This window comes from Vanellus vanellus (genome assembly GCF_965231255.1).
Source record: "Vanellus vanellus genome assembly, chromosome: 2".
Lineage (NCBI taxonomy): Eukaryota > Metazoa > Chordata > Aves > Charadriiformes > Charadriidae > Vanellus > Vanellus vanellus.
Window position 1 is genome coordinate 34,049,361 of NC_138906.1, and position 14,515 is coordinate 34,063,875.

The following is a 14,515-nucleotide window of genomic DNA, read 5'->3' on the forward strand; positions in this document are numbered from 1 at the left end:
GCACCGACCTCGTAAGGTGTATGGTTCTTTTAACTAAATTTTTTCATCAATTGCATTTGCTGGAGACATATTTTTCAAAACATCATTTGATCAGCTCCTGGCGTACTAACAAGCACGCTAGCATCGTTAAGGTTCAGTCAAATTAATTTTATCTGCATATTGTGGCTTCAGCGTACTTTGCATCTGGCATAGCTTCCCAGGCAATTAAACCCGAGCAATTAAACTGGTAAACAAGCGCGGGTTATGCTGCCTTTATCCCAGCTGCCAGCGCCCGCGGAGGAGGAGGAGGAGGAGGCGGCCCGGGCGGCGGGACGGGAGGCAGCGGCCGCCGGCGCCGGGGGAAGCCGCTGTGTTGCGGGACGGGCGCCGGGCTCTGCACACTCTCACGCTTTTGGGTTTTTTTACCGCACGGTGATACGTGGGCCACCCCGCTCATCATCTCCGTCGTCAGAGGGGAGCCGAAACGCCCGCATAACCGGGGCTTCAGCCACCAGCGAGGGAAGGTGCAGCAGCGCTGATGCAGCGCTGACAGCCCGGCGGGCGGGCGGGCAGACAGACAGACAGACAGACACCAGCACCACGGACACTGCCTCAGCCGGCCGGCAGCCGGGCACCGGCGGCTGCGGGGGGCACCGAGCGGCGGGGCCGGGGCTCAGCCCGCGACTGCGGGCTCGGCCGCCCCCCGCGGGACGCGGGTGGGTTTGAAGGGGGGAGAGGGGGGCGCTGCCGCAGGCTCTCGCCTCAGCCGTGACCGCGCACGACTTGTGTTTACCCAGGGCGACTCCCGGGCTCCCGAGTTCAGCGTTGAGATGAAATTTACCGTGGTTATTCCGGGGGGGGATGGGGGGGGGGGGGAGAGCTCTGCTGCCGCCGCTGCGAAGGGAAAGAGAGGAAGAAAACGGGCGGGAGCGGCGGCGGCGGCGGGTCAGAAAGGCACCGGGGGCTCTTCTCGGATGGTTTTATTTGTCAGCAGTTTGGCAGCACCTCCGACTTTTTGCGGTGCTGCTCCTTTCCTTTAAAACAAGTGTTGAGCTGAAAACGCCACTGTAATAACTCAGGGGTTTATGCCCTGACGAGCGATGAACCACGTCCAGGAAGCCCCGCCGGCCCTCTTGGTGCTCGCCCTGGTGGCAGCCGGGCCGCCGGTGACCTCCTTTCTTTTCCCAGGTGTCCTGCTGTCCTTGTCCTTGCCGGAGCCCGGCGCCTTTCCACTTCTTCCCCCGCGGGGACTCCTCCCCAGGGCTCTCCCCCCCCACCCCCTTCCCCCGATTTTGGGCGGCCGAGTATCCGCCGCGGATTCAGCCCGGGGGCGGCGGGAAGCGGGGGCGGTGGCAGTCCCGGCGGGGGGGGGTGGTGGGGGGGTGGGGGTGGCAGACACTGTGCCGCTGAGGTAGTGTCATTTTTCCTTCAAAACTGAATGCTGTGATTTTCCCCTACCCCCCTGCAACCCCCTCCTCCCGGTTATTTTTTTGCTATTAGGACTACACGAGCGCTCGGAGCTGACCTCCCTTCTCGCTTTGCCGCGGCAGCGCCCCTGCTCACCCCTCCCCGGCCACCCCAGGCTCGGGCGGTTTCCCTCTCCGACCCGATCCCCTCTGCCGCGGTCCCGCCGGGCGGGCGCCCCCCGCGGCGGCGGCCCCTCCGCTGCCGCGCCGGTCCTCCCCTCTCCTCGCCTGACCTTCCCAACATGGCGGCACGGCCGCCCCCTCCTCCTCCTCCTCCTCCTCCTCCTCCTCCTCCTGCCGCCGCTGCTGCCGGCAAAGGGCCTCCTCAGCGAGGCGGCGGCGGCTGTCAGCCGGGCGGGGCGGGAGCCGGGCGGGACCCAGCCGGGAGACCGCGGCGGCGGCGACGGGAGGAGCGGCGGCAGGAGGAGCGGTTGCGGGGCCGGGCGGGGCGGGGCGGGGCGGGGCGGCGCGGCCCGGCCCGGCGCCGCGCACACTGACAGGCGCTCGGCCAGCAGACGGCGGCCGCGCCGGGGTGCAGAGGCCGCGGCGCAGCACCCTCCCGCCGCCGCAGAGGGAACGGGCCGGAGCAAACAGCGTCGCCTCGGTTGGGGAGACGCGGGGCGAGCGGCATTGGAAAGCCCCGGCCGCCCCCACACCTGTGCCCTGCGGGGGCGGTGAGTGGGTGTAGCCGCCGCCGATCACCTGGGATCCCCGCCCCGTAGCGCCTCCGCCTCCCGTCCTCACCCGGCCGGGGAAGGCGCCGCTGCGAGCGAGCGATCGCGCTGCGGGCGGCCGCAGGCAGCAGGGCCGGGGCCCGCGGGCGAAGCGAAGCGAAGCGAGGCGAGGCGGCTGCGGCGCCGGTGGGGCTCGCCCGCTCCCGCCAGCCGGGTCGAAGGCGGGCAGGAGGGCGGCGGCGGCCCCCGGCCGGCGGAGCCTGCGGCGCGGGGCGCTGGATACCGCGGCAGGATGAACCCCAATGTCACCTACGCCAGTCGCAAGCGGCGGAAACCTGTGCAGAAAATGTAAGCGGCCCGGGCGGGCGGGCGGGAGGGGAGGGAGGCGGGGAGGGAGGGACCGGCTCCCCGGCGGGCTCGCCGTCCTGCCGCGCACCGCGCTGTGGAGGCCCGGCGGGGGCGGCCGCTGGCGGCGCGGTGTGGTGCCGGGGCGCCCGGGATAGAGGTGGTGCCTATGGGTGCCGGCAGAGGTTTTATTGCTTTTAGCTTTTTATTTTATTTTATTTTATTAAAAAAAAAAAAAAAGCAAGCAAGGAGTGTCGAGGCGGTGGAAGGGAGGGAGGGAGCGGTGCCGGCGGCGCGGCGCAGCCGGGTGACCTAGATGGGGAGGCATCTGAGGTGACGGCTCCCGAGCGGCGGCTGCGCTCGCCCCGCCGGGGAGCGGGTCCCGCTGGTGGGTGCCCCGCCGTCCCGTGCCGTCCCGTGCTGGGCGGGCCCCCACGCGCGATGGGGCCGCGCTCCCGCCGCTCCGCTCCGCGCTGCTGCGCGGCGGACGGCGACTCAGGTGTCTGCGCGGGGTTGGAGCCAGGGAAGGCTCGGCCGGTTCCCACCGTTTAAGGCTATTTTTAGACTCTCTGGGAGGGCTGAACCAGCTTTAACCCTCCGGTATTACACTATATGTTTTTATTTGTTCGGCTCCAGACAAACCCAAGGGCTGCAGACCGGTCGCAAGAGTGGGGGGAAAAATTGTGTGGCCGTATGGTGGTTTTTTGTTTATTAATTTATTATTTTGAAACTCTGGGAGCAGCTTTAGTACCTGAGTATTTTCGTATTATGCACCTGCTGTAGGTTTGACTCGTAGGCTTTGCATGCTCTGTTAAAAGACTGGTCTCATGGGAGTGATTTTTTCAGGCTAGAGGAGATGCTTAACTTGCACTTTCAACTGAAAGTCAAGAATCTATAGGTCATAACAAGTAGCAAAGCTAAACTACTGAGTTGCAAGAAAAATAAGCTAACCGTGATGCAAAGCTCAAAAAATCCCAGTGTATTTCTGCGGGGTACTTCTGTAGGTGTAAAATAACTGCCAAGGCTACAAAAGCATTAAAGGAGATAATGACAAATATTTAATGAAATTCTATTGTGAATCGTATGTTTTTAGATTTATAGCAGACAACTGTCTCTGGGGCAGGGGAATTAGCTTGAGTGCTTGTTTCTTTACGGTTGGAGTTGTTAGAATGGATGCATGTACATAGCTGGGTTTTCACCGTACAAATTAACACAGAAAGTCTAAAAATGCCTTTTAAAAATAAAACCCTTTCTAGAAGATGCATTCATTATGAAAACAGCAGTGTTTGCTTTTTGACCAGTCATTTCCAAACAAAAATGTAGAGGTGCTGAATTAAGTTCATGCTGTAAGTCTGGATTTTAAGAATGAAATGCGTGTTTTTTTGTGAAGAAAAATATACTGGAGGTATTTTTAGGCTATTAGTCACTAAAGGCAAATCTTAAGTTCTGATTGTGAAAGGGTGAAGTGTTCTGCCTTTGTGGTAAGAGCACATAATGTCTCGCTTACTATTAAATTCTGGTTAGTCTTGGTTAGAGGATGTGAAATCTCTTTTACGTTACTATAGTATCTAAGTAAGTAATCCTTGTCCGTGTATCTCCTCTTTATGTAAGTTGGCTGAGCTTCTCTGATTAGTTGAACTTGAAGCCTTTTTGTATTACTAATGGGAACCATTTATCTATTGAGGGACTTTGCCCTTTGGGACCAAAGGGAGAAGTAAGTGTTTCTTCTTAAAATAAAAGTATTCATATTAAAGTAGTTTGCTCACCCATAATTGAAGTGGAAGGTGATTATTAACGCACCGTGCTTGGGTTACTAGAAATTTTTATGCAAGACAAATCTATCTTACATGTAATGCTTCTGTGTTTCTTTTCTTCTTATAATGGCTCTGCTCTTTGGTTGCTTCTTGTGTTATACCAATCTTACAGAACATTGCTAGTGGGTCAGAGGGCTCCGATTTCTCATGTAACTAATTACAGATCATACCTTTAGGCCAAAAAAAAAAAAGTGTGAGAGGCAATAAGCTTTTGTAACTCTTTGGGGGAGGGAGGGAGGGAGGGAAGATGTACTTGCTGCTGGTTAATAAAGATTTTAAACTCTATGAACAGTTCCAGTGTTGTGTTTTCTTGTCCTATGGTTTGACAGTACTGTGATTTTAATCTGTTTGAAGTTGATATTTCCTTCCCCAAGTAGAATTCATAGCTCTTCGGGGGGGGGGGGGGGAATGTGCCACAAACCTGTGACAATAGGCAGCTAGTTTATAGAAATGGAAGAAGCTATTCATATAATGCCATAGTTGCCATGGAAAAAGAAAGTAGAAGAAACTTCTTGCTTCAGGTGCAAATAACTCATTAAAACCATGGTGGTAACTCAAAACTAGTGTAAGAAACTCCCTATTTTTATTATGTGTCAAGTAAAGAACTGAACTTGAGAGGGAATCTTGGGCTATTGCCCGACAGTGCTGAGTGTTGAAATGTGCTTTTTTGATTCAGTAGGGAAATACAGTATCACGGCTGAAAAAGAAAAGCAAACATGGGGGAACTTAATAGGCAACTGTTTCTGCAGTTCATCTTGTTATCTTGTCATCTGAAACAAAGGAGAAAAAAAAAAAGCCCGCTAAACTATGTGTACTCCAATTGCACGTAATATGCTACAGAAATCAATCTCTTAAACCGTCGGAGGCTTTAAATTTCCTCCTCGTTTGCTGTTTGAACACTGCGAGTCCCCCTGGTGGCAGCACGTCTGCGGGGTGTTTCACTCCCCACTGAAATTTGGGGAGCAATGAGTGGCCCCTGCTTTTTCTTCTTTTTTTTTTTTTTTAAAGTCTTTTCTACTGATTAATTGAACTGCTGAATTAATATGCTACTATTAGAGTAGGAATGATAAAATGTAAATTCTATGGAAGTGGGTTTTACTATAGATAGATTCTGTCAGGTAAAGGATATCATATAGATGTACCTCCATGTTGCAGTTTTAATATTTTTCTACCTAGCTTTTTATTTTTCTACTAGCTCTGATTTGCCTTGCTTTTCTTTACTTCGGTGTTTGGATAGGGATTGTTTTACATAACTGCATAAAATGTTATAGACAAGGAACAGGGTGAGGAGGTGTAAATGCTTGCACGATACTATGCAGGTGCAAAAAGTGTAACGGCATGTTCCTTTTGCAGACTAAATAAGAAGTTATGATATGGTGTTGTTCTGTGTTAGCTTAAATGTATTTATAATATTAAATACTCCAGAGAAAAATGTTTGACTGGTTGATCCTTAATTATAAGTAGACATAGTAATTTCAGAAAGCAGTGTAGAGATATTTTAATTTAAAAATGTAAACTATTCATGTATTCTTTCAAGGCAAACAAACTTTCAAAATGGAAGATCATCAGAAAAGAAAAATCATCACTAGAAGATTCCTTTGCATAAAGCATTGTCTGCTACAGACAGCAGTTTGCACCTCTTATTTGAAATGGAGGCAATATAGCTGTTATAATAAATTTATTCTACATATGATATAAATGTTACATGTAAGCTGCTACTTAAAATTAAGGTTTATGGGGTTTTTTGGGTTGTTTTTTGGTCAATGCTTCTTGCAAAAAATATACTTTTTAGAAAGAGAATCTGCAGCAAATGGGGATAGACAAATGTAGATAACATGGTCAGTAGGTAGGAACATACTTTTTTCTCTTTCCAAATAGCCTTGGCTTGTCATCTTAAACAATAATTAAATATATTAAAACTGAATGTGAAACTTTCATTCTTGGTTGGTGTTCTGGCTGTCTCTGTTGCTCTGGTGGAGTCCTGCATACAGCAAAGCAACCTGAGCACATTAAAATTCTGCTTACTGCTGGAGGACAAACAGTTGCCCAGCATCAGATGAGTAGCACACTGCTGATAGAGGGTTTTTAGTAAAAATAACTCTATCCCTTCAGTGGCAAATCTTTGTTGGTTTCATTGCCTGCTGAAGGAGCCGCTGGAAAGGGTCTCTTGCTTCTTCATGGTAGGTTGACAAGAAATTTTGATCAGAGTTCAATATCAATAGCCTGTGTTGTTTCTTTTGCTTCCAAAGGAATCGTCAGCTGAATTTTCAGTAACTGTTAATTCGATGTGGCAAATGAAAGAGTAAATGCTTGGATGTATTTTTCCAGATGCTAAAGTAAATAGAGAATTTTGGAGGATGTCACCTATTGTAATATTTGTTTAGTGGTGACTGATGCTTTTCTTATACCTGACCTACATTGAATTCAATAATATACATTAAGGATAACATATGTATAAGTTATTGCATGTACTATTAAATATAAGATGAAAAATACACGTAGCTGAAAAGATTAAGTCCATTAGTTAGGTGACAAGTATGTTCTCCCATATGTCCTTTTTTTCCTAAGCAATAAAACAGTTCTGATGAACTTCTGGTTAGATTTGTTAATCAGAATTAGGTTTTTAAAATGCCACTGTATCTTTAGTGCTCTTCTTGCATGTGCTTTTATTTTCTGACTTCATTTCATGCTTCAGTCTTGTTAATCATGCTTTTCAGTGCTTGGTTGTTGGTTTTTTTCCTTTCTTTCAAAGTTTTTGTTTTCATATTATGAAAAAAATTTGTGCTTTCTTTTCTTTTTCTCAAAGAACTGCTTCAATTTCCCTTAAAAAAAAATATACAAATTAGCATGTAAATATTGAAACTTATTTTGGCCTTTTGATAATAATAAAGACCCAGGTACTTATGCGCTTTCATTTCCATAATTTAGTGTTCTTAATGTTTGTGAAAGCGCACATGGTAAGCATGTGTTGTGAAAATTTCTGATTAAGTAGTCTGCAGCAGACCCATGCAAATAGTAGTCAGCTAATGTTATGATGGCAAATCCTTTAGAATTGTTAAAACAAGAATTAAGAGTGCTTCCTTGTCTTGCATCTGTTGGATGATAAGGATTGTAGCTCGGTTTGCAGGCACTGAGTGTAGAGAGACCTCTGGCCTTTGATTAAGGAATTCAAATTTCATGTGAAAGGTAAAAGATCAAGAACTGAATGATCAGCTTAAAACCCATTCCCTCCTTCAGTCTTTTTTTTTTTTTTTTTTTCTTTTAAATAAAACACATGCATGGATTTAATCTTGACATAGCATGTAATTTTCCTTGACGATAATTTTCTGCAACACAGCTAGGGCTGTCCTTAGCACCAAGGGTTTACATAAGTGGATGGAAAATGGTTTAGCTTGCTACTTATACCCGAGGCATTTCCGCCCTTATTCCTTTTGTCACTAAGGGATCCATTTTTATATAAATGGATTTTACTAGGGTGACAAAAGGGAAAAATAGGGAAAATCAATGTTTGGTTTGGAGGAAGAGAGCATGGTAAGATTTACGCTGCAAATACCAGTAACTTCATATTCAGAAATGTTGTATGCTCCGCTTTAGAAAATCCTTATGCTTTGAACTAGTTGGAAGAAAGAGAAATCATTAGAAAATAAAGCAAAACCAGTTAGGTCTAACTAACAACTTGACGAGATAACTGCACGGTTGCATATAGTTTCAACTAACTTGTCGAATTGCTTATAGAAGTTCTAAGCAAAGCGCAGGACGGTTGTGAAAATAGTAAAGTTGATATTTAGAGCTGATTTATTTAAAAAAGATTGTGTGTTTTGAATGGTTTCCGTGGGGACCTCCACTTTTCAGAAGCAGACCTGTTTGATGTGATAGTAGTGAGCTGTTTACTGATTGTTATACAACTGTTATCTGCTTAAAGTTTTGAATTTATTATTCTGTCTCTACATTTATGGCAGTTGAATACATGAAAAAATATTTATGAAGTAGCTTTTAATATTACTGGTAATGTTTGGTGATTATTGAACTTTATATTGTTAGGGTTATATTTAAATTGTGTTAATCATATGGCTTGTACAAGTGAATATTCTGCCAGAATGAGAGGATGTGAAGAAAGCTTTACTAAATTATTTTAAGTTTAGAATTCACTTGGGTTATGGTGAGCTGCAGGTCTCAAAGTCAGGGCTTGTGACTGAGGCGCACATCTAACCAAATATTTACTTTCATCATCAACTGCAATGGATAAGTTTTCTTTCTTTTTCCAAAAGAGAATTTTCATGTTTCTTGATTCATCTGTTTTTCCTGCTTTTCCAATGTTTTTAGGATAAAGCTCTACTAGAACCGTGTCCTAGACAGTCTTTACTCTGCAGCAAGCTTAACTTTATCCATCTGGGGAGTAAGTAGTTGCTGCTGAGATATTATACTTCTGTGCGTTAACAAAACTTTGTATTACGGCATCTTCAAGTTTCCAGGCTCCACATAAGGAGCATGCCTCCTTTAAAGGGCAGCTGTGGTGGTAGGGAACAGGCAGCCAGGCTTAAGTGCAGGTTTTTGACAAGTGACAATTGAATAAACAATGCCTCTGAAAAGAAGGGCTTGAATTTAAACTAACAAGAAGTGTAATTGAAACATAAAGTGAAAACAAGTTAAAAATAGGAATGTCCACTCTATTGCTATTTATTTCACTGGAAATACAAAACAAAATTATTTTTCAGTATGGTTTACTTTCAGCAGTGGCAAAAATAACTATTGGAGCTTTTGTAATTTCTTATCATAAAATTGGTGTAAGGATGAAGCTTGGGAGCAGACTAAATGACATACTGAAGAAATTAACCACTGAAAGTCTTTATGCTCAGTATTTTTGAGAGCTACATCTTGCAGAACCAACATTCCTATGAGAGCAGCATAAACTGATAACTGCTGCAGGTTTCAAGTAGAACTGCAATACTGGAAAAGTGAGAATGAATCACTCTTTAATTAGAGAACTGTTTAATAAACATTATAAAATCTACAATGGCTTGTGCAGATAAATTATTTGGTTTCAGTATTGGCTTGTAATGACTAATTATAATTCAAATGAGTAGTGGTTTAAACCTGTTCCTAGACTTCAGTGTACGTGGGAAGGTGTGAGTATCCAAGTATCTGGAATTGGAGTTCAGGGTGGATATGAATGGAAAATAGCAAGTTTACAAAAACTTCATTATGTAATTCATAACAGAAAGCTTTTTAAATTGTATTTCATAAGGTACAAAGGCATGCCTTCATTATGCCGTACTCAAATGAAATGCCTTCAGCTGAGAGCTGACTTAAAGGATGAGCTCGATAGTGTTTGCTACAAAGATTTTACCTGCTGACTGTGCTGTATCTCTTGTGTTCTTGTGCAGTTTTGGGTGCTTTGGTGTCTAGTAAAACTTTTACATTCGATTGGCAGTAGCCTGTTCCAAACACTGACAAAAATTAAGGACACCTGTGAAAAATTGCAATTGAAGTGAAAAACTGTATTGTCAAATGCCTTTGTAGACAAGTATTACTAAAAGTTATTGAATTATTTGTAATACAAACATTTGGAAGAATTCAAGTGACATTGGAGTGAAAGCGTAGGAAGCTGTCTAAAAAATGCTGAATCGCAAAGGTTTCAAATGTTCATTAGGTGTTCAAATAGCCATTGTAGTTCGAACTGCTTCATTTAATAGTGTGTGTGCTGGAGGGGGGTTAAACCATCTTAGATAATTTTTTTTTTTTTCTGATGGGGGAAACAAAAGTCACTGGGGAAAAATGTTTTGCTTGCTAAAGTTTAAAAGACAACTTGTAACTTTGTTTGGCAAATATTTACCTTCACTTTGGGAAGAAACTTACATTTATATCCTATTTGTTTTTTGTTTTTGTTTTTTTTTTCCCAGAGTAAAGCCGTCCCCAGCTGAAGGAGTCAAGTCCAATCCATCCAAGAGACACAGGGACCGCTTGAATGCAGAGTTAGACCGCTTGGCTAGCCTTCTGCCTTTCCCTCAAGATGTTATCGCCAAATTGGATAAGCTGTCTGTACTTAGGCTTAGCGTCAGTTACCTGAGAGCCAAAAGCTTTTTTGATGGTAAGAGTTGGTAATTTATTTGCGTTTGGACTGCTTGTAAAATTCAGTTGTGTTGATTTTAGCTGTTTAAGTACTTAAAACTGTTAATTTATCTGTATTTTAATGGAACATCCAGTTGCGTGGGTATGTACAACGGAACTGTATAAAGTAAGCTTTCCAGTTTCTTGAAAACCAAATGTAACTACTTATATTTCACTTAAATCACCAGTCTTTCAAAGCTTTGCATTTGGAAGTAATATTGCCCTTAATGAGTCTTGCAGTCCTCTTCCTTAGACTTTCAAAGACTTTTTCTTTCTCCTCTGAAATTCAATTTCAGAAAACCATTACTGTTTGAAACGTGTCATACGAGTTCCCATCAGCTGTATGTTTTGCTTAACGATGCATGAAAAATGACTTTGTTTTGATACAAAATAACAGCTAGTGCCCCTTGCTATAGTTTATTGCAAGGGTGACTTCTAAAGAAATAGAGGCAAAGTCTTTCCTGTGCTCAAGCCCTGATTAATGCAGGGCATGAGGCATTAAGATGACAGCTAAGGTTCTCCAGTTGTGTGGGCAGGTTTTCCCTGGCCCCAGCCCTGGCAAGGGTAATACCGCAGCACTCGGAATAGTAATCAGACCAGAAGCACGTGTCTTCTTACACCATCTCAGAGCTGGCCAAGGAGTCCTACCCCTCTCCTTCACTACCCGAGTTGTGCTGCGGGGTGAGATGGGATGGCTGGCTTCATGCCAGTTGCTTCAAAGCAGAAATAGTCTGGTCCTTTTCATTGCTGGAATAAAGCAGGGACCTTGCATTTAAATGCTTGTCCTGCTTTTGGACATGAAAATAACCTCTGTCCTCGGCAGTTTTTCCTGCAGGAATACAGAACATGTATTTTTATCTACTGTGTCTAGTGGGTTCAATTTAGTAGTGCTTGTACATTTCTATCCTGTGCTTTATTGCTTGAAGAATATATGCAAGTGTCTTGATTTCTGTGCTTGTTCGGGACAATTCTTAGTATGGAATCTACTCAAGTTGGTCAAATATTTCTAGCAGTGTTTTTCTGAATAAAAATACTTGCTCCCATGAAATGAAAGAATTCTCTTGGCACATCTGTTTTATCAAAGTCTTTGAAACATTATCTCAGGTGAGTGCCATAAAACAAATGATTTGGCTTGTCTGTGCTCTCTTGATGAATTGAAGAGGAAGTTCTAGTCTCAATGAAACTGTTTAAAAAAAAAAAAAAAAAGGATTCTGAAACAAATACAAGATTACAAGTTTTTTGTATTACTTGGGATGGATTGATAATAGCAAATCTCAAGTTCTCATGCAATGAAAATGCTTGATTTTTGGTGTCGTGTCCCCCTCCCCCCAAAAAAAAATAAAATAATTGCACTTGAAGGTCCTGGAATAAAGGGATTTAAGACTATGATTTCTATATAGGAAAAAAATTCACGGCTTTATCTGTAAAGCGGCAGCCAGAATCACTTCACACCAAAATTTACATCAGTTGCTCATTTCTAATTTGAACATGAAGGCAGCTTTCAGCCATTTAGATTGGTGATGTCAGGTGTGCATTAGTGGCAGGGAAGTTATATTTGCATTTCAGCTTGCAATTTAACTACTGTGGATCCAGAATTGAAACCAACTTAACCTGTGTTTTCAACTCAGTAGCGTACTACAAACATATGTAGCTAATGCAACCACACTGGACCACAGCTGTAGAATGTAGGGTATTGTGTTATAATGAGTTAAGTAGCAGAATTTTGATTTGTCTCATAGGAAATGCAACAAGCAAGTGCATATACTAGGTGCATTACAGGAGAATATTTTTCCTATAGTCTCCATAAAATGAAAAAGCCTGGTAAATGTGGAAAGATAAATAATTTCATGTTGCTTATCTTGTGCAAGACATTTCAAGCAGTGTAAGATGGAGCAAGTTTAATTTATACCTTTACGTAGAATAGCTTCAGTAGTAGCTGTCTTAACCCTTTTTTAGCAGAAAAAGGATTTTTGCTACTTCTTTTCAGGCCTTTGAACTGTAGGAGTACAAATCAGGTTAGTAATCAGTATCTATCTGAAGGTGTTTAAAGGCTAACATCAATGATTACAGATAAACAAGAGTAACCAATCTATGACTATGACAGATCCAGTATTGAAAATGAGATTTTATACTATTTTAATGTACTTAAATAACATGGAATTTATTTCAGTTGAAACTTACCCTCCAAAAGAGAAATTAGTACTTCGAAATACAGAATTAACAAAAATACCCTGGAAACCCCTAGGTTAGAGTTTTGCGATCTGTCTATGTAGTGCTTCTCACAAACTGCTTTTCTGAAGGAATGATTTGTGTAGTTAAATAGATGTGGGAAGCCCTATAGAATAAATCTGACAAATGCAAGAGTGGACACTGATTGTCACCCTGAGTGCCTAGACTGAGCCAACAGGTCCACTTTATTAACGCAGCATGCTGAAGTAAAGGGAAACGCTAAATGAATAACAGGATGCAAATGGGGGGTGTGTAAATTCCTGCGGAAAGTAAAATATAAACGCGTAATCATATGATCTTGCTTGAAAGGAAACCCAAGTTTTTGCTGTAACAATGGATATTTTTTCAAAGAAAACACTTGCATTTTTCCAAGTTTAAATAATCCAGAGTGAATGTCTGTTTTCTGAAGGCGGAAGTCTGGGGGCGGGGAACCTGTTTTGTGAAAGACATCTCAAGAAGTTACATCAATTTGAATAAATGTACCTCAGTTAGACTTTTTTTTTTTGTTAAAATCTAAGTGTATATATGTAAAAAAAAAAAAAAAAAAAAAGAAACAAACACATAAACAAAAATGCGTCTCCCTTGCCCCCAGTCATTAAGATGGTGCAGAATTGTCTCCAGAGGTAAAGACAGGTTTTTCCATAGTGTCAACTGAAACGTGTTAGACTTCTGCATGCTTACCATATTTCAGGTTGTAGGAAATAGGTATACGTTTTTTTTTCCTCTTCCATCTTACTTTCTTCTGTTGGTTATTGTATTCTGTTAAGCAGTTGCTTTTGATAGTTGTAGTTTGTTATGAAGTTATTGTGCTGCTAAGTGATCCTTCTGTATCCCTAACTTTTAAACACACTAGTTCTGCATGGTCAGGTTAGTCTCAAGTCCACGTGGTGTCAGAAAGCTTTCTGTATCCCCACGTCAAACACCCTGGCATGCTTCTATATGTACGAATTTGACCTTGTAGTCGAGACGGAAATTCAGTAGTGGCTTAAAGAAGCAGACTTGAGACCTTATTTTACGAAGTCAAAGTTCTTGTGTGATGAGTCAAAGCTAAGAAGTGATTTAAGGTGGTGTCACTTCTCAGCTGTGTGGCGCTACCTGTCTGTACTGAAGTGGATTAGCAGTCCTCAAAGTCAAGCAGGATAGCCTAAATCACTGCTGGAGTGTTTATTTTGTACATGTAAGATACTTTCTGAAAGTGGCTTAAGGCAAGCTTTTTATTTTTAAGAGCCGTGGATAAATCAGGCAGGTGTCTGCTGACAGTCAGTAAAGAAAGTCTTAATATGTTGTCCTGGTATTACTTCACTCCCTTTTGATGCTAGGTGCCCATGCGTGTGTGCAATCAGCGCTGAAAAATACAAGGTGGAGTATGGGACAACAGCTCTTTGTTTGGGTGCAGGTTAGTGCGAGTTCAGCATCTGGAGCACAACTGGATGATCATTTAGGCGTAGCCTGTGTTCCCCATGCATACTAAAGGGAAAAGCCCTTTTGCCTCTAGCTTTGGTCCTGATATGATGAACTGATAATCATTTAAGCCCTTTTCTGCTGTAAGGAAGAACATTTATAATGAGTCTTCTCGGGGTTTTGGTGAAGCGGTTAGATTAAAGGGATAAAAGAAGAGTTCGTATGATTGATTGCTTTTTTTAACGTTAGGGGCATGTTTTTCTTTTTAAAGGTATGCTGAGAATTAAGTAGAGGCATGGAGAATCTAAAATGAAGTAGCCATGCTATGTGTGTGTATCGATACATTAGAAACAAAATTTAACATGTTGCTTATTAATTATCCTTTCATCCATTTCACTAAGAATTCCTGTGGTTTAAAGTATGCATTTTTTTCCCTCTTGCTTATTGGACAGTATTCTGCAATTACAGAAGAAAGTTTCTGTTCAAAATTAGTTTAGAA

The 14,515-nt window shown here is 43.3% G+C and overlaps 1 protein-coding gene across 1 annotated transcript in view; it reads left to right on the top strand.

Annotated features, from left to right (window-relative positions):
• The first annotated feature begins 2,295 nt into the window (after nucleotides 1-2,295).
• Nucleotides 2,296-14,515, top strand: part of AHR (aryl hydrocarbon receptor) — a 64,421-nt gene continuing 52,201 nt past the window's right edge. The window contains exons 1-2 of the mRNA XM_082479636.1: nucleotides 2,296-2,467; nucleotides 10,179-10,366. Coding sequence (XP_082335762.1) covers nucleotides 2,412-2,467; nucleotides 10,179-10,366 — 244 coding nt within the window. The 5' untranslated portion in view covers nucleotides 2,296-2,411. The remainder of the gene's footprint in view (nucleotides 2,468-10,178; nucleotides 10,367-14,515) is intronic.